This window comes from Arachis duranensis, chromosome 8 (assembly GCF_000817695.3).
Source record: "Arachis duranensis cultivar V14167 chromosome 8, aradu.V14167.gnm2.J7QH, whole genome shotgun sequence".
NCBI lineage: Eukaryota > Viridiplantae > Streptophyta > Magnoliopsida > Fabales > Fabaceae > Arachis > Arachis duranensis.
This window is the reverse complement of record NC_029779.3, coordinates 25,576,543-25,602,035: the sequence shown is the minus strand read 5'-3', so window position 1 is coordinate 25,602,035 and position 25,493 is coordinate 25,576,543. Positions and strand designations below refer to the sequence as shown.

General features: G+C 32.2%; 2 protein-coding genes across 3 annotated transcripts; both read left to right on the top strand.

Moving 5' to 3' along the window:
- The first annotated feature begins 264 nt into the window (after positions 1-264).
- Positions 265-3,400, top strand: LOC107461557 (scarecrow-like protein 14). 2 transcript variants are annotated; one of them, XM_016080078.3, is made up of 2 exons: positions 265-999; positions 1,272-3,400. In XM_016080078.3, exon 2 carries the CDS (start codon positions 1,342-1,344, stop codon positions 3,274-3,276), a length of 1,935 nt encoding a protein of 644 aa, XP_015935564.1. In that variant the 5' UTR covers positions 265-999; positions 1,272-1,341; the 3' UTR covers positions 3,277-3,400. The 2 variants fall into 2 exon arrangements, with proteins under 2 accessions (XP_015935564.1, XP_052109092.1); XM_052253132.1 differs by having other exon boundaries at positions 1,269-3,400.
- Positions 3,401-18,048: 14,648 nt separating this feature from the next.
- On the top strand, positions 18,049-21,301 carry LOC107461599 (scarecrow-like protein 34). The gene is made up of 2 exons (XM_016080120.3): positions 18,049-18,213; positions 18,363-21,301. The coding sequence occupies exon 2, from the start codon at positions 18,402-18,404 to the stop codon at positions 20,877-20,879; it is 2,478 nt and encodes an 825-aa protein (XP_015935606.1). The 5' UTR covers positions 18,049-18,213; positions 18,363-18,401; the 3' UTR covers positions 20,880-21,301.
- Positions 21,302-25,493: the final 4,192 nt, after the last annotated feature.

Sequence of the window (25,493 nt, the reverse complement as noted above, 5' to 3'; positions counted from 1 at the left end):
TTACTGAAACGGTGAAACCTGCTGCAAACATCAGTATTTTTTTTTTGGTCATGGGCAAACATCAGTATATAACCTCTAAGACAGGCCTTTTCATGGGCTCTCTGCGAGGCCCAACTTATGTTGCAATGGGCCAAGTTGTGATCGTTTGAATTTTTTAAGAGTGCTCCATGCACGTATTCAGAGGCAGGAAGAAAATGGAAGAATTTTGCACGTTTCTTAATTCTTATCTTATGCGAGAGAGAGAGAGAGAGTACGTTTCGGGAACCTAGCTAAGTAGCTATGATGGCGGTGGCCGGTGAGAGTGTTGTAGATACTACGATGATGAATGAAATGAACACATCAGCTTCCATCGTCGTCCAAAGACACAGTTCCAAGCGTTGAATTCAACCCTAACCAGGTGGCAAGTGGCCGGCACCTCTACCTGGTCGGTGATGACCACTACATCCCCGCGCCTTGTTTCCTCGTAAAATAAATATCTTCCAATCTCGCTCTCAAACTTAATGCCTTTCATACTCACTCCACTCCACTTCAATCCAATCCAATCCAATATATATGCAGTTTGCATCACAAAATATCTTTCCATTTATGGCGCATATATGTGCCGAGGAAGGAAGGTATGTGTATATATGTTACATTACTTTGAATGTTTGCTTCCAATTATAGGTTTTAGTTGGATTGGATAACATAACGAAACGCACATACATGCTTTCCATTTTCCATGTCATTAACCTTATAAGCATTTTGACACGTGAAAATTCTTCAACAAAAGATCAGAGGGAGCATTATCTCTGTTGTTGAGAATTTGAACACAAAAGGAGCCGTTTTTCGTTTCTAGAAACATACATGAAAATCCTATGATGTGTATAGTGGTTCACCATCTCCTTGAAAGCGATTGCCTCAGAGACATGTTATAAAGTCTACTTTCCTATGCATGCAATCCAGAACCATTCCTTGCTACTACCATAGTATAGCATGCAACACTGCTATAACTAACTTCAGGTACCTAACACAAATCCTTGTTACTTAAATATATTTCAGGAAAATTTCTTTTCTTGTGTCCTCTCAGAGAAAATAAATGTTCTTACTCTGCGCTATTTATGTTGCCATTTAGAAGTTAAATTCTATGTTATTAGTATTTTAGAAAAAATAATAATAGACTTATAATGTTTATGTGGAAGGCAATTTTATTATTTCATCATAATAAAAACACTGATTTGCTCTTAGCACAACTAAGAATTTCTCTATATTTCATGACCTATTTATTTCAGCAGATGAGTTCATAGCTTAGTGGTTAAATTTCCTGCTGCTTCTCATTTGAGTCTGAGGTCGTGTGCTAGCTAGATGGCTGATCCAAGCCATGGTGGAAATCCGGCCACCGATTTCACAACTAGTAGGGAGGAAAATCCAGCTCCCTTTGATGAGAGTGATTTCTCTGCTGCAGCCCTAAAGTACATAGATGAAATGCTGATGGAAGAAGACATCGATGAAGAGTACAACATGTTCCAACATTCCTCGGCTCTCCTAGCAGCTGAGAAATCACTTTATGATGCCATTGGCCAGAGGTATCCTTCTTCTGCCTCTACTTTGTGGTCTTCAACTTCTTCTATCCAGCATCATAATTACTACCCCAATGTGGAGAGCCCTGGGGATAGTTATAGCAGTACTAGTTCTGGCAGCACTTGTGGCACCACCAATACTAGCAGCTCTGCTGACTACTTCTGGAGCGGTTTTGATCTTTCTATGATTCCATTGATGCCAAACACTTTACCTTTTCCTGATACCTTTAATTTTCAGTCCAATCCATCCTCCACCACCCCCCAATCTAACCACAGAAGCGACTTCACTGCCACAAACAATAGTAGTGGATTAGGACAGGTGGTGATTAAGACTGAAGAAGTCGATTATGATTTCGAGGAAGAGGAAGAGGAAGAGGAAGAGGTCCAATTTCTTGCTGAGTCCATAGGAAGCAGTAGCAAGCAATCAGCATTGTACATGGATGACACTGAGCTATCCGAATTTTTTGATAAGGTACTTATTGGAGCTGGATTGGGAAGAGGGTCATCCCAAGCTGATGAAGGCATTCCCAAAGATTCTCGCGGTAAGAAGAGCCGTGCAAGGAAAAGAAATGACAAAAATGACGACGAAGTTATTGATCTGAGGTCATTGTTGATGCAATGTGCACAAGCAGTTTCTTCTGATAACCGTCCAATGGCAAAAGAGTTATTGATGCAGATTAAGCTGCATTCTTCTCCAACAGGTGATGCAACTCAGAGATTGTCCCATTGCTTTGTAAATGCTCTCGAAGCACGCATGGCAGGGACAGGTACACACATTCATAGTGCCTTATCCACAAAAAGGCCCTCTGCTTCTGATATGGTCAAGGCCTACAAAATGTTTACATTAGCTTGTCCATTTGACAAGTTTGGAATCAGGTTCTCAGTCAACTCAATTGGCGATTTGGCCATGGAAGGTGTCCAAACTCTTCACATTGTCGAATTTGGCATCCGCTATGGCTTCAAGTGGCCTGGACTTATGTATCGCCTATCCAGACTCCCCAGTGGGCCTCCGAAGCTTCGCATAACCGGGATAGAGTATCCACTGCCTGGTTTGAAGCTTGAGCAAACAGGGCAATGCTTAGCAAGGTATTGCGAGCGATTCAACATCCCTTTCGAGTTCAATGCTATTGTTGCAAAGAAATGGGAGAGAATCAAAGTTGAGGATCTCAAGATAAGGGAGAATGAGTTTGTAGCTGTGAATTGCATGTTTAGATTTGAGAATCTGCATGATGAGACAGTTGTGTTGGAGAATCCTAGAGATTCTGTTTTGGAGTTAATAAGGAAAGCTAATCCGAACATATTTGTACATGGCATTATAAATGGTAACTATGATGCTGCATTCTTCGTGACAAGGTTTAAGGAGGCAATGTTTCATTACTCAGCAATGTTTGACATGCTTGATAACACTGTTGCCCGTGATGATCCTATAAGGTTGATGTATGAGGAAGCTATATTTGGGAAGGAAGTGATGAATGTTGTGGCTTGTGAAGGGAATGAGAGGATTGAGAGACCACACAATTACAAGAAATGGCAGGTAAGGAACACAAGAGCAGGGTTCAGGCAGCTTTCATTGGATGAACAAATGATTGAGAAGTTTAAGGATATGTTGAGAAATGAAGGTTATCATAGAGATTTCATGCTTCATGCTGATGGCAAATGGCTTCTACAAGGTTGGAAGGGCAGAATCCTATATGCTTCTTCTTGTTGGGTACCAGCATAGGCCTTCACAGCAAGGTTTTGTAGGCGCACAGATAAAAAATTATTTGTGTTAGGCCTTAAGTAGCATGATCATCGGCAATAAGTATATTCTGTCTCCCGACGGCTAGTGTTTAGGAGAAAAAAAATAGTCTAGTACTATTTGGAAAATTTCAAAAGTAATTTTTTTAAGCTTTTGATTTATAAAAAGTAGTAGTATTAATATTTGGTATAATTTTTAAAATCAAATTACAGCTTTTTAAGAAATTATTTAAGAATTTATAAAGAAGTTAAAAGAAATGACTTCTCTCATAATATTATTATTTTTTTATCACATTTTTATAAAATAAACACTTTTAGAATTAAAAATTCAAATACAAAATAATTTATTTATAAGTTATTTTTAATATAATCATTTATTGTTTAAGTTATTTTATAAAAAAAATTTAATTAAACTGTTTATCCAAACTAAGTTTAAATCTGTCTCATTTAATACTTATTTATTACGGAATATATTAAATAAAATAAAAAAATAGTATAAATATTATGTCACCAAAATACTCATCCAAAGATAAATGTTATACGAATTTAATTTAGATATTTTTGTATAAATCCAAATATAACATATTTGGAGTGTTTATATATGAAATTGAACTAATTTGGATTATTTGAATGATCAATTTACATATTTTTATATAAATATAAATTTAACACATTTAGATTATTTATATATAAAATTGAATCAATTTGAGTTGGTCAAATGGACTTGTTCATTTAAATTAGTATTGAGAGTTTAAATTTTATTTTGTGCGTTTAAATAAGTATTTGAGAGTTTAAATTTCATTTTATGTATATAGTAATTTAATGGACAATAATAAAAATTTAGATCTGCGACTCTACCGGGGATTAATTTTTGTTCTATCAAACTATACCAATGGATAACAAAAATATATGAAATTGAAGCCTTATAATTTTTCATTTATTAACGGAGTGTTACGTTACAGTTATTAATTGGAAATATGTTTACTCCATGTTATAAGATCCAAGATGTTTGCCTCACTCCGCTTTTTTAGGTCAGCAATGACTTTACCAGGGAAAACACCATGATTTTATGTTGCTATTTTTTTAAAANATTTAAAAATTAGACCCTTTTTGAAGATTTTTTATTTTAATTAATAAAATAAATATAAGAACTACCAAAATAAATAATTTAAAAAAAATTACCGATTTAAATTTTACAATCTTATCTCGTTTATACTGCAAACGAGATAAGACACGTCAGCTGCAACGTGTATATCTTGTTTACACTGTAAACGAGATAGATGAAAGACAAGTTAATAGCATGTATAAAAGGATGTGTAATCGTTGGTATTCTCTACAAACATTTTCTATCCTTTTTCTGTCTGGTTTTTTTCATGAAAACAAGGCATCAATGGCCAGTAACAGTCCATACATAGTTGTGCGTGTTTATCCCAATTGTCATATGAGAAATAGCGACAACGGAATGACATTTGAGTGTGATGATTCGATATTGTTTCTCTCTCAGCGTGTGAATACGTTGTCGGATTTAAAGAGTTTCATATTGAGCAAGTTTGGTGGTACAGAAATGAGGGAGATCGGATGGGTGGCGTATAGGTTGCTGGCACCCATGGGTAACAGAGTCTTCCGGTTTCGACTATTCCGATTTCAAGGGGATGAGCATGTGCGACTGATGTTCGACATCCATGGGAGGATCATGGTAGACCAGGTAATGGAGCTTTCCGCCGAGGTAGGACATAGTGGTTGTGGGAGTTCCGTACACTCGACCTATGTACAGGACGACCGACCTCTCGCACCACCGTCCATTCATGTCGCCATTCCAGTGGATAAGGCAGAGGAGGGCGAGGAGGAGTTGGACGAGGATTACGTGGCGGACAGTGCGGACAGTGATTCGTCCGATGGTAGGGATGAGGATGAGTTTGTTCCGGAGACAACTGCTCAGACTGTGGCGCACCATGTCCTGCCACCACCTCACCCAATTTCGGCGCTATCGGCAGTGCCAAGTCATTATTACAGTCTATATCTGGACGCCATGCATGAGAGGACTCCGTTTTCTGACATGGGTGAAGAGAATTACAATCTAGATGACGGTGTAGAGTTTCAGGTCGGCCACAGGTTCAAAAACTAAGAGGCAGTGCTTCAGGGTGTGAAGAACTATAGTATTCGAAGGAGTGCAGAGTACCGGGTGATCGAATCGCACCGGTTAAAGTACCAGATTCTTCAAGAGTCTCAGGTCCCAGAAGTGCATGATAAATACCACCAAAGCCCGTTTGTGCTTTATAAAAAGAACTAGCGGGTTGATGGATCATTACCCTAATGATATAACAAAATACTGGTTTCCTCTCAGTTAATAGGAATAGGATGAGTAGAATCCATAAAAAATACTTATCGAAAAAAGTGATCCATTGAGTCATACTAAGTATATTTGAATTCTATTGATTATAGACTATCTTTCTAACAATATAAGAAAAAAATGCGATATATAAATTCAATATTCTATAATTGGAACCTCTTTTTTTTGAATCCATCTTACATCAACAACTCGACCTCTACCGCCCCTAAACCCTAAACAAACCGAACGCAGCTAACCTCAAAGTCGGTCATCCTGGCATAATGCGACGTCTCGTTCAGCCAGTTGATGTCTTTGTCGTTTCCCGCCTAGCGCGCCATCACTGTATCAATCTAAAATAAGGTAGAAAAGAGTTAAAAGAGGGGAGAAAGAGGTTGACTAAGTCAAAATGGGGCCCGAAATACCGCTGTAAACGACTTCTACTTATAGGCGCGGACAGGCCTTATCTCGTTTACAGTATAAAAGAGACATACACATTGCAGCTGACGAATCTTATCTCGTTTACAGTGTAAATGAGAAATACCCCTGTAAACGACTTCTACCTATAGGCGCAGACAGACCTTATCTCGTTTACAGTGTAAACGAGATATACACGTTGCAGCTGACGAATCTTATCCCGTTTACATGAAATGTCATCTCATTTACACTGTAAACGAGATAAGACTGTGGAATTTAAATCGGTAAATATTTTTTAAATTATTTATTTTGATAATTATTACATTTATTTTATTTATTAAAATAAAAAATCACCCTTTTTGATTTGATTTATAAATAAAGGATAAATAAGAATTAGAATTCTCAAAAGAATTCAAATCGTTCATTTGTAGTTGTTCTAAAGTAAGAAAAAGAGTTCAACTCTTAAGTGAATTCTAATTTCTAGCATTTCAAATAATCTCTCTAGGAATGAACGCGAATTGGATCAGATATAGGCAGAATCTTGATTCGATCTGCACTAAACCATCGGATCATATCCAACATCTACAGTTTTTAAGATTGAATCCGATCCGATCCGCATATTTGCGAATCAGATCGGATATCGATATATCCAAAAAATACAAAAATATTTTTAAAAGCTTATTTTTATTAAAAAAATAACAAATTAGATGTTTCAACTGAGATAGTTTTTCTCGATAAAAACGTGAGTTTCCTACCACTTTTTTAAATAATATTGAATTTATATTATTGATATTTCAAATGTGTTTATTTACTTCATTTTAATTGTTCTTTGATTTTTGTTTGTCAATTCTAGAGAGAAAAAATACATGTTTCAGTTAAGAAGGTATGTGTCTCGATTTGTGAATTTGCTAAGAGAAAGAATGGCATATCAAATTACATATTTTGGTATTGAAACTTGGACGTAATGTGGGTAACTTCAAGACTACATATCAAGAGTATGTGGTGAATGTAACAGCCCAGACCACCCACTAGCATGATATTGTCCGCTTTGGCACACAAGGCCTCACGGTTTCGCCTTTGACGATAGGTATGATAGCCGAAACCCCCCACACTCACTCATCAAAATGCGTCATGCTAGGGAGAGGTATCCACACCCTTATAAGGCATGCTTCGTTCTCCTCCTCAACCGATGTGGGACCTTACAATCCACCTCCCTAAGAGAGCCCAGCGCCCTCACTGGCACATCGATCCGGGTTCTGCCTCTGATACCATAATGTAACACCCTCACTATCAGAAGTCATGCTTCCGGCTGCACTACTCTGATAGAAAGAAGTATTACGACTACTTTACATACTAAGTACTAAAATAGGAGCCTGTGACTCGATACTGTATCACTGATTTCTTTGAAAACCGGAAATAAACACTTTATCTTAAGAAAAATACAAACAGGCATAGATAAACTTAAGGAGAAGATCATCTTACTTAGTAAAAAGAGAAAATATGAAATAAACAATTGAGGAAAATAAACAAAGTATAGTTGTTTGCGTTACCTCGAAACTCCGTAACTCCTTATAACCTCGTACACTTACCAAATTCACTTTCTGCGCACACAAATCGTGTGCCTAGAAACTAACACAAAAAAAAATTTTCTTTATATAATTAAAACATGCTTTTGTTTAAAAGTACTAATATATATATATATACTTAATTATGTATCTACGAACTCTTCAAACTTCCTAAAGCAAAATTTCTATTTTCATTTTAGTTAATTTTTATTTAATAAATTTCACGCCAATCATTTTAATTTGAATTTAATCTAGTACAACATAATATACTTAATTATGTATCTACGAACTCTTCAAACTTCCTAAAGCAAAATTTCTATTTTCATTTTAGTTAATTTTCATTTAATAAATTTCACGCCAATCATTTTAATTTGAATTTAATCTAGTACAACATAATATTTACCTTTGTTTAGTTTTTTTTTTGAAAAATATTGGACTTATATACTTTCTTTAGAAAAAGATAAACCAATTTCTTTAGGTTCAATTTGAAATTGTTTTAAATTGTTGTACTCTCTTTCCTATTATTGCCCATGTCGAAATTCTTTGATTCAGAACTCCTTCTTAAGCTTTTGAATTAACTCCTTTTACACTACACTTCATTGCTTATATACATCTTTGTCCACATCGGTTGGGAAGGAGAACGAAACATACCTTATAAGGGTGTGGATAAGGCCTTGTTTGCCAAAGCGGACAATATCTGCTAGTGGGTGGTCTGGACTGTTACATATGGTATCAGAGTCAGAACCCAGATCGATGTGCCAGCGAGGGCACTGGGCTCCCTTAGGGGGGGTTGATTGTAAGGTCCCACATCGGTTGGGGAGGGGAATGAAGCATGCCTTATAAGGGTGTGGATACCTCTCCCTAGCATGACGCGTTTTGACGAGTGAGTGTGGTGGATTTCGGCTATCATCCCTATCGTCAAAGGCAAAACCGTGAGGCCTTGTGTACCAAAGCGGACAATATCGTACTAGTAGGTGGTCTGGGCTGTTACAAATGGTATCAGAGCCAGAAGCCGGATCGATATGCCAGCGAGGGCGCTGGGCTCCCTTAGGGGGGTGGATTGTAAGGTCCCACATCGGTTGAGAAGGGGAACGAAGCATGCCTTATAAGGGTGTGGATACCTCTCCTTAGCATGACGCGTTTTGACGAGTGAGTGTGGGGGGCTTTGGCTATCATCCCTATCGTCAAAGGCAAAACCGTGAGACCTTGTGTGCCAAAGTGGACAATATCGTGCTAGCGGGTGATATGGGCTGTTACAGTGAATTTAAACCAACGTACTCATGTGCACAAACATCTAGAATCATCAAGTATCCCACAATATGTATTTAGTAGTTTTGTGAGTTTTGACACTCTGATCTCAATCCTTCTGGATTCGATTACATCTATTTGGTTGGTAAATTTATTGTTTTAAAAAAAATTATTGATAAATTTATTTATTTTATTGATTTTTTCTTATTAGCATAATTATTAACAAACCCTTTTTATCTTAATCTATTTTAGATATTATTGAACATCTTGCTGAAATTAGTAGTGAGAAGACTCTTGAAAAAGATCATAAATCTATTAAGTAGAATTTTATTGAATTGGAAGTCGATGATAGGTAATTAATTCTTTTTGGACTCTTTAGCTATATATTTAAACCTCTTATTTTTCATAAACATATTTTTTAGCGAATTAATTCAATTCCTTCAAAAAAAAATTGTGAATCGAGTTCCTAAAAATATAATTCGCTTATAAATAGTTCATTTTGAATTAATTTGGATAACGTGTGAATAAAATAGAGTAAGTTAAATGGTACAAATTAGTTTGTTTAGAATAATTTTTTAACTGAATTTTTTAATTTTAGTTTATAATAGATTACAATAGCATGTCTATATTTCCTATGCAAGTATTTTTTTAATATGAATGCTCATCTTTGTATGCTTAGTATTTGACAATTATTATTGCTCATGTAAAATATCCTTCTAGATAGTACGACTGAAATTAAGAAACAAACAGAATTGGCCGCTAAAATTTCAACATGAAAACAAAGAATTGAAGAACATGATAACAATTTAAACATGATAATAATTCTTAATTTAAGTTTATCTAAGTAATAATAAATATATTATTTTTATCTATATTTTAGCAATTTTTTAAATAATAATAACAATTAAAAAAATTATGCATTTGAAAATTTTTGTTAATTAGGATGTATAAGAGTTTACGAAAAACTAAACTTCGAACTATTTTAACAAATAGAAAATTGATACACTATAAAAAAAGAGAGTTATTTTGACATGTTTTTTTTTAACGGCCATAGTTAAGTGTAAAAATTAATATGTATTTTTGACAAATATCACAAATGTCAAATTTTCTATGTTTTTTGATGAATAATTTGATTGTAGAAAATTACTCCTCAATTTTGATACTTATTTATTTTCAACTTACTCCATTATTCTTTTTTTTCGTTGAATTCCGTCAATTTCGGCATCACACTACTCTCAATTTAGGATCATATTACTCATTCTTCATCTTCAAAATCTCAGTTTATTTTTCAGTTTCAAGATCTTATCTCATTTTTTGTTAAAAATTTTTGTTGAAAATTTTTTATGGTCAATAAGTGTCAAAATAAATAGTATTTTTGACGATTAATAAGTATCACAAAAAATATATTCTCAAATTTTTCTAACAAATTATTTTTGACGGCCAATATTTATCAAAATAAGATTTAAACTTTTTTTACAATTACTTATATGTTAAAAATATTATTTTTGACAAAACTTTTATTAATATATTTTCACAATTAAAATAGTGTCAAAATTTATTTTTTTGACGAATTTTAATTTTTTTTAACACATAATAATCCTAAAAAATCGTCTATATTGTTGTAATGATGTATAAGTTTTATATTTTAAAACAAATATTTATTTTATATTTTATCGGCAAATAATAATAGTTTTTTAAATTCTAACACGATGAATAAGGATGCAAGAAGTTTTTAATAATTAAGGATTCGTGTTAGAGAAAGTTACAAATCAAACGTATGATGCTAATATGCTTAGATTTCTTTTAATGTTCTTTAATTTAAGATCAATCATTTAGTTTTTTAACTAAAATACACAAATCGATCTAAGTTGTAAAATGACGCAAGAACGAAGAAGAAGATTATATTATTTTAAAAGAGACATAATACATGTTTGGGTGTTATTATTTTGTTAAAAAATAATTTTTTTAAATGAAAAAAATTATTTTTTATTTTTTAATGTGTTTGACAAATTTCTATTAATAAAAGTAAAAGTACTAGTAAAATAAAAAAAAAAAACGATCTTTTTTGAAAAGCTGTAATTTACATCTTTTTTTAAAAGATATTTTTTTCTTAAAAAAAAGATGCTTTTCATGTAATAAATAAACAAAAAAGTATTTTTATATTGTTATACTCAAATATAATTGATAGATAAAAAAACCTTTTTACATGAAATATCCAAACATAAAATTACTTCTTTTAAAAAAAGATAACTCGAAAAAAGATCTTTTCTTAAAAGTTCACCCAAATAAGCCCATAGTAAGATAACCATGACATATTATAATTTTCAAGAGTTAAGAGTCGCAGTAGTTTCAAGGTTTTAATTCTGGATGAAGACGACAATCCAAAGTCATCAACAACAAATGTCATGTTTAAAGAAGTTTTTAATAATACTTAGGTAACAAAAATAGTATTTTCATTTTAATAACATATTATGATAAAGTACAAATATTTACTGTAGATATAACTAATTTATCTATAACTCTACTTTTAGATTTGAAATGAAATGTGTAACAGGAAGCACAATATTATATGCCAATTGTTTTTCTAATGAGGTAAGTAAAATACTAGGTTGTCACATAAATTTTCATTAACCTTTTGATTTAAAGTTTAGTATAAAATTGACATGATACTATTATAGTTATATATGTTCTTATTTTTTCAGATCTCTTTTCTTATAGTTCAAGAATATTATAGACTTCAAACTGTTTCATTTGTATTTTCCTTTGAATAGAGATAAAACAACATATTCAGTATGTTTATTGTATAACGACGATGATAGTGTAATATTAAACTCGAGAAATTTATGATTATAAATATTATTTTCGATTTAACATGTTAAATTAAAATGTAAGCCTCTGTGCATCGCACGGGTTTAACACTAGTACACTTCTATTCTCACAATTTTTTCTATTCTTTTTCGTTCTTCTTTTAAATTTACGAAATCAAAGTTCTACTGATATTATTCTTTGTTCAAAAAATGGATCCAAACCAATTCAACTCCTTTTTCAATTACTTACAAATTTTTTCTTAAGTTTTGAATATCCAACAATCTCAAACTTCAAACTCTCAAATTCTAAATCAAAACTTCACACTATCTAATGCATTTCAAAGTTTAAATCCACAAAATTTTTCTAATTTCAATTTTCAAACTCTTTATAATAATCAATTTCCTATTTTCCAACCACATAATCAAAATTCACAAATACCACATTTTTTATTTTCATCCATATTTAACCCATCTATCGAAAATGTTACTCCAACATCTTTGCCATTTCCAACTCAATTTAGTGCATCGAGACATAACTCATCTGGTGTTGGTGGCTCTTCTAACCCATCCTTTCAGACTCTGATACAATCTAGTCCAAATTCGTAATATTCAGATTTTGCCAACTCTCGTGAATTAGATGCTATCGACCTCAATGATGATGACATTGAAAATCGTAGGCAAGATAGTATTCAACACTGACAATAGGAAAAATATGAGATGTTGATCAGTTCATGATTGAATGTTTCAACTGACTCTATAGTATTAGTACCGACTAAAAAGGCGAAACATTTTGGAGTCAAATTCACAGCTATTGTGTAGAATTTAGCACCGACATGAAAAGGAGGATAGTTGCATGTAAGAAACGATGGTATAAGATCAACAAGGCAGTTGCATAATTTACTGGTTGCTACAATCAAGCTAGTCGAAACATAAGGTGTGGTTCGAACGCTGATAATATAAAAGAGTCGATCTATAAAATTCATTCCACAAATTATGGTAAAAAATTCACTTTTGAGAGGCATTGGAATATGCTTTGTTTGGAGTAAAGATGGAGAAGGCAACTACCTACATAAAATGGAGGCTCAAAAAGAACCAAGGTTAGTGCAACTAGAGCATACTCATCATCATCAAATCCAAAAACACCGTTAGCTGACAAAATCAGAGTGAACTCTTTCGTTCGCCCACAAGTATCAAAGAAGAGCAAGAGAAAAGGTAAGGCAAAAGCAAATATCTGAAAATTTTAGCAAAAAGAAATCACCGTTGGCTGACAAAATTGGTGTTTATTCAATGACTAAGAAGAAGAAGATATTGATAGAAATTCTATCCCAACTCCTTATATGCATCATCAAAGATTATTTTGCAAATGAACCGGTGTATAATGCTAACATTTTTTGACGGGGGTTTTGAATGAGAAGACACGTGTTCCTTTGGATAATAGATGCTCTCTCAAATGTCTATCCGTATTTCCAATAGAGGGTCAATGTAACTAGGAGAAAAGGCTTGTCACCACTCAAAAAATGCACTACTGTGATACGGATATTAGCATATGGTGTAGCAGCTAATGTTGTTGATGATTATGAGTGCATAGACAAGAACACCACAATTGAATGCTTGAAAAATTTTGTTGAAGGTGTCATTTTGGTGTTTAAGGATGACTATTTGCGAAAATCAAATTCAAATGATGTACGACGCCTACTATAAATAGCGGAGAGTCGTGACTTTCCTGGTATGTTGGGCAGCATTGACTACATGCATTGGCAATGGAAAAAATTGTCCAAATGCGTGGAAAGGTATATACATGAGTGGTTATCGTGGGGTTATAACCATAGTACTTGAGGTTGTAGCATTTTCAGACCTTTAAATATGGCATGCGTTCTTTGGAGTTTCTAGTTAAAATAACGATATCAACGTGTTATATCGTTCATCAATGTTCGATGATATTCTAAATGATCGTGCTCCGAAAGTAAATTATACTATCAATGATAATAATTATACTATAGGATACTATTTAGCAGATAGTATTTATACTGAATGGGCTACATTTGTCAAATCAATCTCAAAGTTACAAAGGGATAAACACAAGTTATTTGCACAATACTAAGAAAGGTAAAAAAAAAAAAAGACGTGGAGCGAGCATTTGGAGTGTGTCAAACACGCTTTGCAATTATATATGGTCCAATACACTTTTGGAAAAAAAAAAGCTTACAAACATAACGAGAGCTTGTATTATATTGCATAATATGGTTGTTGAGAGTGAAAGAGACATTTATGCAGAAAATTTTGCTCAAACCTAGAGTATAACGATACCAAAAATGGCTTATCACAACCTTAGTTGGGAGAAGAATATTTTGCACCATACTATCAATTTCTCCAAAAAAATGTCCAACTTTAAAATAGACAGTAACATCCACAGTTGAAAGAGAATTTAATTAAACACATATGATAATTTTACAATACTCTTTGACAAATATAAAACTCTACTATGATTTTTTTATATTAAATAATTTTATAAATTAATTTAATCTCAAATTATATATTATGTATTATTGTTATATATAAAATTATTAATTTTTTAATAATAAATTACTTTTAAATCTATAAATTTTAATAATATTATTATAAAAATAGTAATTACATTAATTTTAACTTTTTTAATTAATTAATTCAATAGAGATTAAAATTAATTTTTAATAGAAAAGAGAGAATTATTTCGAGTTGGTATAAACCTATATTCTAGCACCAAAAAGAAAATGCTAAACATATAATAAGTCAAATGGATGAAAATTATTCCTCACGCTATACTATTATCCATTGCACTTATTTGAAAGTGCTTTGACTCGTGACTTAGTCAACAGTAGAAAATTAAATATATATCAAATTGTAGTGTCCTGGTAACATACATGGCTACGGTTATGGACTTATGGCCACATCCCACATTCCCCCACACACAAACCCATACAGCAGAATTTAAATGCTTACGCATAACATATGGTTACGTGTGTTCCTGAATATGTCACCATGTGTCGGAGCCAATATTACGCGTGCAATTGTATGTGTAATGTGCGCAGTTAGTGTCTCTGAAATTAATAGATTAACGACAAACCAGACAGCCTTGAAATCAAATTCAAACAATGCATGTATGTTGAAAATTACATTAACATATTGATATTTCCATATATAGTTGACATGGCTATTATTAATTACCTTAATTCATTGCTTCGTGCCCAAGAGTTTCGTCAGGGATGAACAATAAAGAGGCTTAGCGACCAAGAAACATAAATTAACAGCTTGGTCTTTCATGATATGGATATGCATCCAAATATAAAATTATTCTTATCTATGAACATGCTACACGTTTTCAATTCAAGCTAACATTTAGCATGTCACCCCCAAGAAAGTTGACACCTCAAAAATGGTGTATTTCATTTAATTCATGTCTTTTACAATATTCCTAAATCGTATGTCATTATAGTTGATTAATTCACTTAAGGCATGTTTTTTTAAGAACTAGGTGCTGCTCAATGTTTTCAAAGTTTCAAATTTCAACTTCCAAAATATTTTCTCAAATTAATTGCATCTGATCTATTGATCGTACTACTTTAATAACCAAGGTATATGTTATCATGAAGTATTAATTTTATATCCAATTCTATCATATAAAAAGAATACGAGAGAAATGTAGTACATAAATCTCTTTTTGTTAAAAAATATCTTTTATTATATAATGTCGTATAAAAAATATATATTTTTGTTATTTTAAATATTTAAACACAAAATTTTTAATTAGAATATTTGATATTTACTATTTTAACTAACTTTATTATTATTATTATTATTATTATTATTATTATTATTATTATTATTATTATTATTTAATGAGCACAATAGTGTCTATTAATATATATACAAATTTCATAATAATTGTGGTTCTAAACAAATAAGAAAATTATATGTAAAATGTTATTTTAAATTAGTTGAATTTAAACTAAATAATTAATCAAACTATAATATTTTATTTCAAAATGGTATTATTCTATCTTATGTGACAACCTATCCATCCATCTATCTATTTGTTTTTATTATATAAATATGATACCAAATTATTATGAAATAAGCTTATGTTATATAGTTACTTCCTATAAAAATTATTGTTTATATTTATGAATAAAATATATTTTCTATCTCTGAAATTGATAAAAAATTTAAAATTATTTTTAAATTTTATTTTATTTTAATTTTATTCTAAAAAAAATTTATTTTCATAAATTATATTTCTAATAATTAAATTTTAAAAATGTAAATAAAAAATTTTTAAGATAAAATTAAAATAAAATAAAATTTAAAAATATTTTAATTTTTTTTATAAATTTTAAAAATAAAAAATATATTTTATCCTATATTTATTAATGACTAAGAATCTGTTTGTATGTTAAACAAGTTAAGAAAACAAATATCATAAGATATATTTTTATTTTATTTTATTTTATTTTATTTTTGTTTTTTTTTTGTGCGCAAGTATATCATTAGCTTGTTAAGGACACGTAGCTCCCTAATAAATATTTTAATTTGAGGGATATGAGAGGTAACTCTTAAGAACAATTATTATAAAGATAGACAAATAGGATACCATTTTCCAAATTAATTTTAACAATAAAAAATAATTTTGACAAAAAATAATATTTATAGATAGAATAACACATTGTATATAGATAATCAAAATTTTTTGTTAATTTTATCAAAACTTAAGAGTTCAAATTTTGGATATAGAATTGTTTAAAAAAATAAAAAAAAAATTGTAGCTACTATAAAATTAGTAAATTAAAAAAAATGATTACACAATAATAGTCACATTAGAATGTCAAATTTATTAAAAATCTTGAGTTTCTAATAATAAATTAATATTTTTAGAGAATATCAATTAAATTAAGAATTTATACTTGATATAAGTAATTATAATTAGTTTCAAAATTTTAATGACCACAGTAAAATAATAAAAAGATAAAATATTAAAATTTTATCTACTCAATTTTTTAATTTTTGACAATAAATTGACAATTCAGATATAACATAGTTGCAGATTTACAATGATAATTAATTTCAGAATTTTGAAGACAATAATAAAATAACAGCAATAGCATCACAACAAAAAAATATCAGAATCTTTGAAGTATCAGAATCTCATCTATTTAGTTTCTGAAATTTCTGACAATGAATGAATGTTCTCAGTCAATACCAGTTAAATTAAGAATTCAGAGTTGACATAAATGTAGGTGATGATTAATTCTAAAATTCCAAAGACAACAGTGAAATAACAGCAGCAAGATGATAAAAAAAAAAAACAAAATTTTAGAATCTCATCTATAATTTCATCCTCTTAGCTTTTGAATTTCTGACAATAAATTCATATTTTTAAAGAGTACCAATCCAATTGAGAATTCAGATCACATGATCACATAAATATAGATAATGATTAGTTTTAGAATTTTTACGGATACAACAAAATAACAAAAAACCAAAAAATCAAAATCTTATCTCTAATTTTATTCGCTTAGTCTCTGAACATTTGACAGTAAATTCAGTTTCTTTAAAGAGTACCAATCAAATTGAGAATTTAGATTTAATATAAATACAGATAATATTAATTCTTGAATTTTAAAGATAATATTTAAGATAACATTTATGATAACAACAATAAGATGACAAAAAAAAACCAAAATTTCATCTACATAGTTTTTAAAATTCTGATAACAAATTAATATTCTCAAAGAGTACCAATTAAATTGAAATTTTGGATCTAATATAAATCTAAAAGATTATTAATTCCTCAATTTTAAAGATAATATTTAAGATAACAACAACAAAATAACAAAAAAAAAATCAAAATCTCATCTACTTAATTTCTGAACTTTTGATAATAAATTAATATTGTCAAATAGTACCAATCAAAATAAGAATTTAGATGTGACATAAATACAGATTATAATTAGCTCTATAATTTAAAAAAAATAACAAAATAATAAATAAACAAAACATCAAAATCTCACCCATAATCCATCAACCTTATATCAAAAGATAGAAGAAACAAAAACTTATGATTTTAGAATGATAAAAGTCAGCTTTCATGTCATTCTTATATATTATTCACATTAATAACATTACAAGTGAAATGAGTCATTTAAGATTATTTCTTTCCAAACGAATAAATGTAGAAGTAGAAGTTAATTGTGTTTTTATGAACATGGAGGATAAGAATTGAATTGAAAAAAGCAAATGGCATGTGACAACAATTGTTTGACCAAATAATTTTCACTTGTTGATTCAAATGGGAAGGAAGATTCTTAGGAATAAAAAATCCAAATAGAGAAAATACTACTTTAATAGTCACCTCAGCCTCCAACACCAAACCATGCAATTGCTACTCAAACATTACTCAACATTGTTTGTGACCTTTCATCTCTCTCTTTCTCTCTCTCTCTCTCTCTCTTTGGACTTTTATCAAATACTTACCTTGCAACCTGCAACCTGTAGCTGGCAACGAACTCCTCTTCGAATTCATGGTCAGTTTTTTTTCTTTCTCATTAATATACCATTTTCTATGTTGCTCCGCTCTTTCTGTTTTTACCATAGCTCTTCTGTTGCTTGCTCTCACTATTTTTTTTGCATGGAAACTGCCTCCACTTTTTTCCCTTTTGGTTTGACTTAACAGAGAAACTTTCGGTGTTGCTGAGTGTTTCTGTTTTCTGCCATGGATCCAAACCGCGTTAGGAACACCGATTACATAAACGCCTACGGATTCGGCGACGATGGTGGTGCTTTGCTTTCAGATTTCAATGATTGGGATCTACACGGACAATACAATCACCCTTTCGATTTAACTCCAAGTAATGCTTTTGATCGGTTTGACGCCGACACATTTGGCTTGCATGCACATGCGGTTTCGAATTCCGGAAGCTCGGAGCCGTTTGTTCCACCCTCTTCCGCGAGCCGTGTGGAAAAATCCATGCCGGGTTCAGCTTTTGGGGCTGTGGCTTCTATGCCGGATCCTTCCGTGGAAGACACGGACTTTTCTGAAACGGTGAGGTACATAAGCCAGATTTTGTTGGAAGAGAATTTTGAGGATAAGCCTTGCATGTGCTATAATCCTCTTAGCCTGCAAGATACTGAGAAATCGTTCTATGATGCCCTCAATCAAGAATTTCCCCTTTCCCCTAATGAGCACCCTCTTGATATTCATCAGAATCTGGAGAGTCCTGATGGTGTTAGTGCTGGAAGCTTCCCCACCGGTTCTTCTGGAGGTTGCAGCAATAGCAACAGCAGTAGCACTAGCACTAGCAGTAGTGAGAACCATTTAAGTTCTCATGACTTCAAGACCCTTTCTCCAGATACTCCTGTTTCCGGTGATAGTTCTTTGCAGTTTGATTCACATTCGCATTTGATTTCGCATGTGCCTTCTCAGCTTCACCTTCCTCAACATGCTTTGACTAGTATTGGTGATGGGGTGTTTGATTTGGATCCTTCTGCAACGAAGCTCTTGGCTCAGAATATCTTTAGTAATGCTGACTCTATCTTGCAGTTCAAAAGAGGGTTGGAGGAAGCCAGTAAATTTCTTCCCCCTGGGCCAAGGCTTTCCATTGGCCTGGAGAGCAGTAGCATGCATGCAGAAGAGTCAAAGAGAAGGGTGGAGAAGGCTGCAGTGCCAGTGATGGTGGAGAATGATGCTAAGGAGAGATCAAACAGAGTTGTTGCTGGGCCATATCACATAGTTCCAGCAACAACAAAAGCTGCAAAAAATACAGCAGCGAGGAGTCTGGATGGGGTGAAGAGTAGGAAGCATCATGCTCGCCAGGGCGATGATGGTGAAGAAGAAAGATGCAACAAGCAATCTGCGGTTAGTGTTGAGGAGGAAAGTGAAATATCTGAAATGTTTGACAAGGTGCTGCTTAGTGTTGAAAATGTCCCACTGTCTGCTGAACAGCAGGATGGATTGGTTGTGGATACACAACTAATTGAACAACCACATTCATCCGAGGGAGGGAGGAGTCGATCCAAGAAAAAAGGCAGGAAGAAAGAAACTGTGGATTTGAGAACTCTTTTGGTTCTGTGTGCCCAAGCTGTGTCTGCCAATGACCAAAGGACTGCTAATGAACTACTAAAGCAGATCAGACAGCATTCCTTGCCCTTCGGCGATGCATATCAGAGGCTGGCTCGTTACTTTGCCGATGGCCTGGAGGCACGCATGGCTGGCACTGGCCCTGGAATTCATATATTCTATGCCTCTCTCAGCTACAAGAAGTTCAGTGCTGCTGATTTTCTCAAGGCCTACCAAGTTTTTATATCTGCTTGCCCTTTCAAGAAATTTGCACATTTCTTTTCAAATAAGATGGTTTTGAACATAGCTGAGAAGGCAGAAACCCTTCATATTGTTGATTTCGGTATCCTGTATGGTTTCCAGTGGCCAATACTTATCAAATTTCTAGCCAAGAGAGATGGAGGGCCTCCCAAGCTGCGGATCACAGGAATTGAGTATCCCCAAGCTGGATTTCGTCCCACAGAAAGAATTGAGGAGACTGGACGTCGTCTAGCTAAATATTGCAAGCGTTTCAATGTTCCGTTTGAGTACAAAGCCATAGCATCAAGACACTGGGAGACCATTCAGATTGAAGACCTTAACATCAAGGACAATGAGGTAGTTGCTGTGAACTGTCTGGTAAGGTTCAAGAATTTACTTGAGGAGACGGTTGAAGTGAACAGTCCTAGAAATGCAGTTTTGAATTTAATCAGGAGGATAAACCCAGCTATTTTTGCTCAGACAGTCGTAAATGGTTCTTATAATGCCCCTTTCTTCCTCACACGCTTTCGGGAAGCACTGTTCCATTATTCTGCAATTTACGATATGTTTGATACTCTCATACCCCGAAACAATTCATGGAGGTCGATGCTTGAGAGAGAGTTTTTGGGTCGGGAGATCATGAACGTTGTAGCATGTGAAGGTCTAGAAAGGGTTGAGAGGCCTGAAACATACAAGCAGTGGCAGGCTAGGAATTCAAGAGCTGGTTTTAGGCAGCTACCACTGGATAAGGCGTTAATGGCCAAATTTAGGAGCAAGTTAAAGGAATGGTACCAACACCACAAAGATTTTGTTTTTGATGAAGACAACAACTGGATGCTTCAAGGTTGGAAGGGCCGGATTTTGTATGCCTCCTCTTGTTGGGTGCCAGCATGAGAATTATTCTTGTTTCAGAAACTCATGCTGGATTAGATGTATGATTCTATGAATCACTCCTAGTTCTTCCCCGTGTTTTGTTTTGTTCAGTAGTTATTTGATTTATGTGATGTAATAATGATCGTAAGAAGCTTATTATGTTCTTCTATGGTTTTAAGTTCTGATATAATTATGCTTTACTTGCTTAATCCTCAAGTGTTGTGATGAATATTCTTTCAAACGTTTCCACTGGTTCTTCTGCCGGATACTTGTAGTGGACCTTCCCAGAATTGGACGAGATCCTACACTGCTTAGCATGTTTGCTTGTATGTAGCAATCAAAATGCTCTTCAGGATTCTTTTTAACTCCCTAACCAACTTGTATTATAGTCATTTCTCATTTCGTATGTTACAAATAAATTGGTGAAATGTTTTTGTAGGATATATCTTGTTTTGTGATGTAAGCTACCTATGAGTTGTAAAGTTGTAATTCACTTGAAATGGATTATGGAAGATTTTCTGTTCTGAGATCGTTGTTCCTGTCTATGAAATTTCATTTTAGTGCAACTTCTATGAATATTTCTCATTTATGCGCAAAGTTTCTCAATGTCTGGTAATCGGTTCCTCTAGAAGAGAAGAAATATCTATCTATTTGACTATTTGTTTACAATATGAACTAAAATATTGATCGGATGCAATCATGCAAGTGGATATCAGGATTTAATGCTTTTGCTGGGAATATCGACATTCTAGAAGCAGAATCTTCTGGAATAAAAGTTGGTCTGATGAAGGGATATGATCATGCTATTTGCTAGCCTGATTTTGCTACTTTTGTCTGTATTTCAGTGGATAATATAGTTGTTGTAGCATTACTTGCTACTTGGATTGGATCATACATGAATAGTTGAGTCCACTAGACCTTATATGTCATTGATGTTATTGAAAAGTTTGAGATAAATAGTTTTTGATATTCTCCAAGAGCAAGATTCCCTTCACCCTTTGCCGAAAGGCAAAAAATTGATGCACTTTCCTGTTCTGTAGTGATGAACTGATGATCTATCCTAGAGAGTTCGTCATTCTTTCTATATTAAATTTAACCTTTCATGTTTTGTTTTGTTTTGTTTTGCTTTGCTTTCTTAGCGGATTGGTTTGGCAATGTTTCGAATACTTCCATTGAGTTGTTCTTTGTAGTGTGTAGTGTAGGACACAGTTGTCCATGGAGCACCCTTTTAAAGACAAACAGTCAAATATCATGAAAATAATAATAATAATAATAAAAATAAGAACATTTTTGTGGTTAGAATATCCATCAGATTATTTTCTCTTATGACTATGAATGAATAATATTTTTTCCTTTGCTCAATAAATTAATATTAGTTTTTTGTTATGACTCAGATAATATGCATTGGCTACTACTGGAGGCATGAGTAGTTTGACGCTCAACTAATCAATTAATATTTAATTAACTGAGTGCATTTGGTGCAATCCATATATATGATTGTTTATTGCAAAAGCCGCCATGCTCTACATCCAGTGATTTATGGCTTTGAAAAGTTTTACTCGTCATTTCATACAAGTTACAATCAAATATGTGCTTGAATTTGGTATTCACAAAATTCACTTTGGATTCATACAATTTTTAAATTATTTATTTTTATGGATATTATTCAATATATTTGGGGTCAAGGTTGTACTTTTGGTCCTGTATAATTTGAATCACATGTTTATTTAGCTCTCATCATCCGTGTATGAAGACAGTGACCATTACTAATTCACCAGGAATGACTGATTATTATAATTAATTATATCATTATTACAGTAATGATCATCATACAAACCTAAAGTCCAGTAGCAGATATTTACATATCTGAATTTCACTTGATACCATTAATTTTAACTGGTTATTATTCTAGCCAATTTTTTGACGACAATTATTGGAATCCAAAATCAATTATTAGAGACCTTCAACCTTATTTCCAAAAGTTAATAAAAAGAAAGTGGTTTGTAGCAATACCTCCTAGTCTAAAACGTGCTTAATTATTTAATTTAACAAATTAAATTTTCTTTGTTTGGATTGGCTTGGCTCCCACACTTTATTAGTATGTTACTTTCTTTTGCCAAATGATTTACATAATTGATATTTCCACTGAAATATTTTTAGTAGTGTAGGTCATTTTGATCTCATAGGGGCATGAATCTGATTTTTTTAGGACAAACATTACTGTTAACTTTTAGATAGATGAATAAATATAAATATAAATAATTTTAATACATGGGAGAAATGTATAATTGAGTGGAGCTATTAGAATAAAACTGATTTATTTTTACTCATAATTGAATAAAATTTTAATGTGTAAAAGTTAAAACTACATCCGAATAAATAACATGTATGTGAACATCCAGAAGCGACCTCCAAGTATGATTGATTGGTCACTATAGTAGCCGCCATGCATCTTTTTGTCAAACAGTCAAACTTGATTTAGTCATTTTGTCATCTTATGATTTTTATTTTTTGTTTAAGTTTAAATAAATACATAAATTTAATTATAATTTTATTTTATATATTTTTTATAATTTGTTAATTAAAAAATATATAACATAATTTTTTTTAAATTTTTTTGTACTCTTTATGTACTTTTTTAATTTTATTAGTGTGACTAAATATACATGCATAGTTGTATACAATATTTGAAACTTCATGCTATAAATTTATTGTAATATATGTATTGAACACATCTAATTAGTTTGAGTTAAACAAAATCTCAAATTATTGCTTGCATTTATCCTACGAAATTTGAATATAGTATATGTAGAAAGTAATGAAAATAAACACTTCAAAACTAGATTTGTTATTATTCAATAAAATTTATATAAAATTCTTGATTGAAGAACCTAATTTCTGTTGTGATAAGAATGGAATGAATGCCCATTTATTAATATGGGCGACTGAGTTTTTCAAAGCTTAACTTCTCAATACAGAGGGAGAATAAATGAAAGTTGAATATTTAAATTTTTGTATCTATAAATAGAGGACAAATCCTCACGTAACATAGACAGCAATAAAAAAGCTAATATATTCCCTCTCTCTCTTCCTTATAAAGCATTTAGTTTCTTTTCTCTTTCTACACACAACCAAATAATAAGAGATCGATTTTCTTTTATGTTGTAATCAAATACCCTTCTCCTTATATTATTATTACAATTCTTTCTCTTCTTTTATTTTATAAGTATTTTAAATTCTATTTTCTATTACTCTTTACATATAATATTAATAGCAATATTAACCATCTTTATTATATTGAGATAGTATCATAAGGATAAAGTTAAAGCCATGATTTTTCTTTGTCGTCATCTTGACGAAGGATTGAAAAATGAATATCTTACATTAAAAGATCCTGCAGATCTTTGGAAAGACCTTGAAGAAAGGTATAATCATCAGAAAACGGTGATACTTCCTCAGGCCCGATATGAATGGACGCACTTGCGTCTACAAGATTTTAAATCTATAAATGAATATAATTCTGCAATGTTTCGAATCACTTCATGAATGAAATTATGTGGGGAAAAGATATCTGATCATGATATGTTGGAGAAAACTTTCTCAACCTTCCATGCCTCGAATGTGTTCCTACAGCAGCAGTATCGAGAGAAAGAGTTTAAAAAATATTCTGAGTTAATTTCTTGCCTTCTTGTTGCCGAACGCAACAATGAGTTGTTATTGAAAAATCATGAAGCGCGCCCAGCTGGCGCCGCCCCATTTCCTGAAGTAAATGCGGCAAATCATTACCCCAGAAGAGGTAAATGGCAAGCTTTTAATAACAAGAAAAATTATGGAAGAAAAAAGAATTATGTTCAAAATAGAGGATCTCACCAGAAGTGGGATAAAGAAAAGAATATCGGGCAGAATAAATCAACAGAGGAGAAGTGTTTCCGTTGTGGTGGAAAGGGCCATTGGTCTCGTACCTGTCGTACCCCAAGGCACCTAGTCGATCTTTATCAGGCATCTTTGAAAAAGAACAACAAAGGAAAGGAAACAAATTTTGTTTCAAATGAGGCTGAAAACTCCACCACTCATTATGATGTATCTGATTTCTTTGAGGATCCCGAAGGAAATATTGGTCATTTGATCAATGATGGAATAGTTTAATATGTAGGATTGTGATGTATATATGTAAATAAATAATGTAAAGAACTTATTGTTAAGTTTTATTTTCTATGTATTTAAGTTTCAAATGTGATGTACATAAATAATGAAATATTAATATGAATTTTGAAATTATTAAATGTGTCAAATTTTAAAATAAAATTTTAGTATATGACATTATTTTATGTATAGTGTTCCTTAGAGAAATAATTCTGATCAAGCATTCAATTTAACTGTGCATATTACTCATTTTATTATTATTTGTTTTTGAAGAAAATGGCAAGGATATGTAATAAAGATGTATGCCTTGCGGATAGTGCAAGTTCGCACACTATTCTCAAAAGTTATATATATTTTACCCATCTTGTGCCAAAAGAGGAATATGTTAATACTATTATTGGCTCAGGCAATGTGATTGAAGGCTCCGGAAGAGCTATAATTTTATTTCCTGGAGGAACAAAATTTATAATAAATAATGCACTATTATCTACT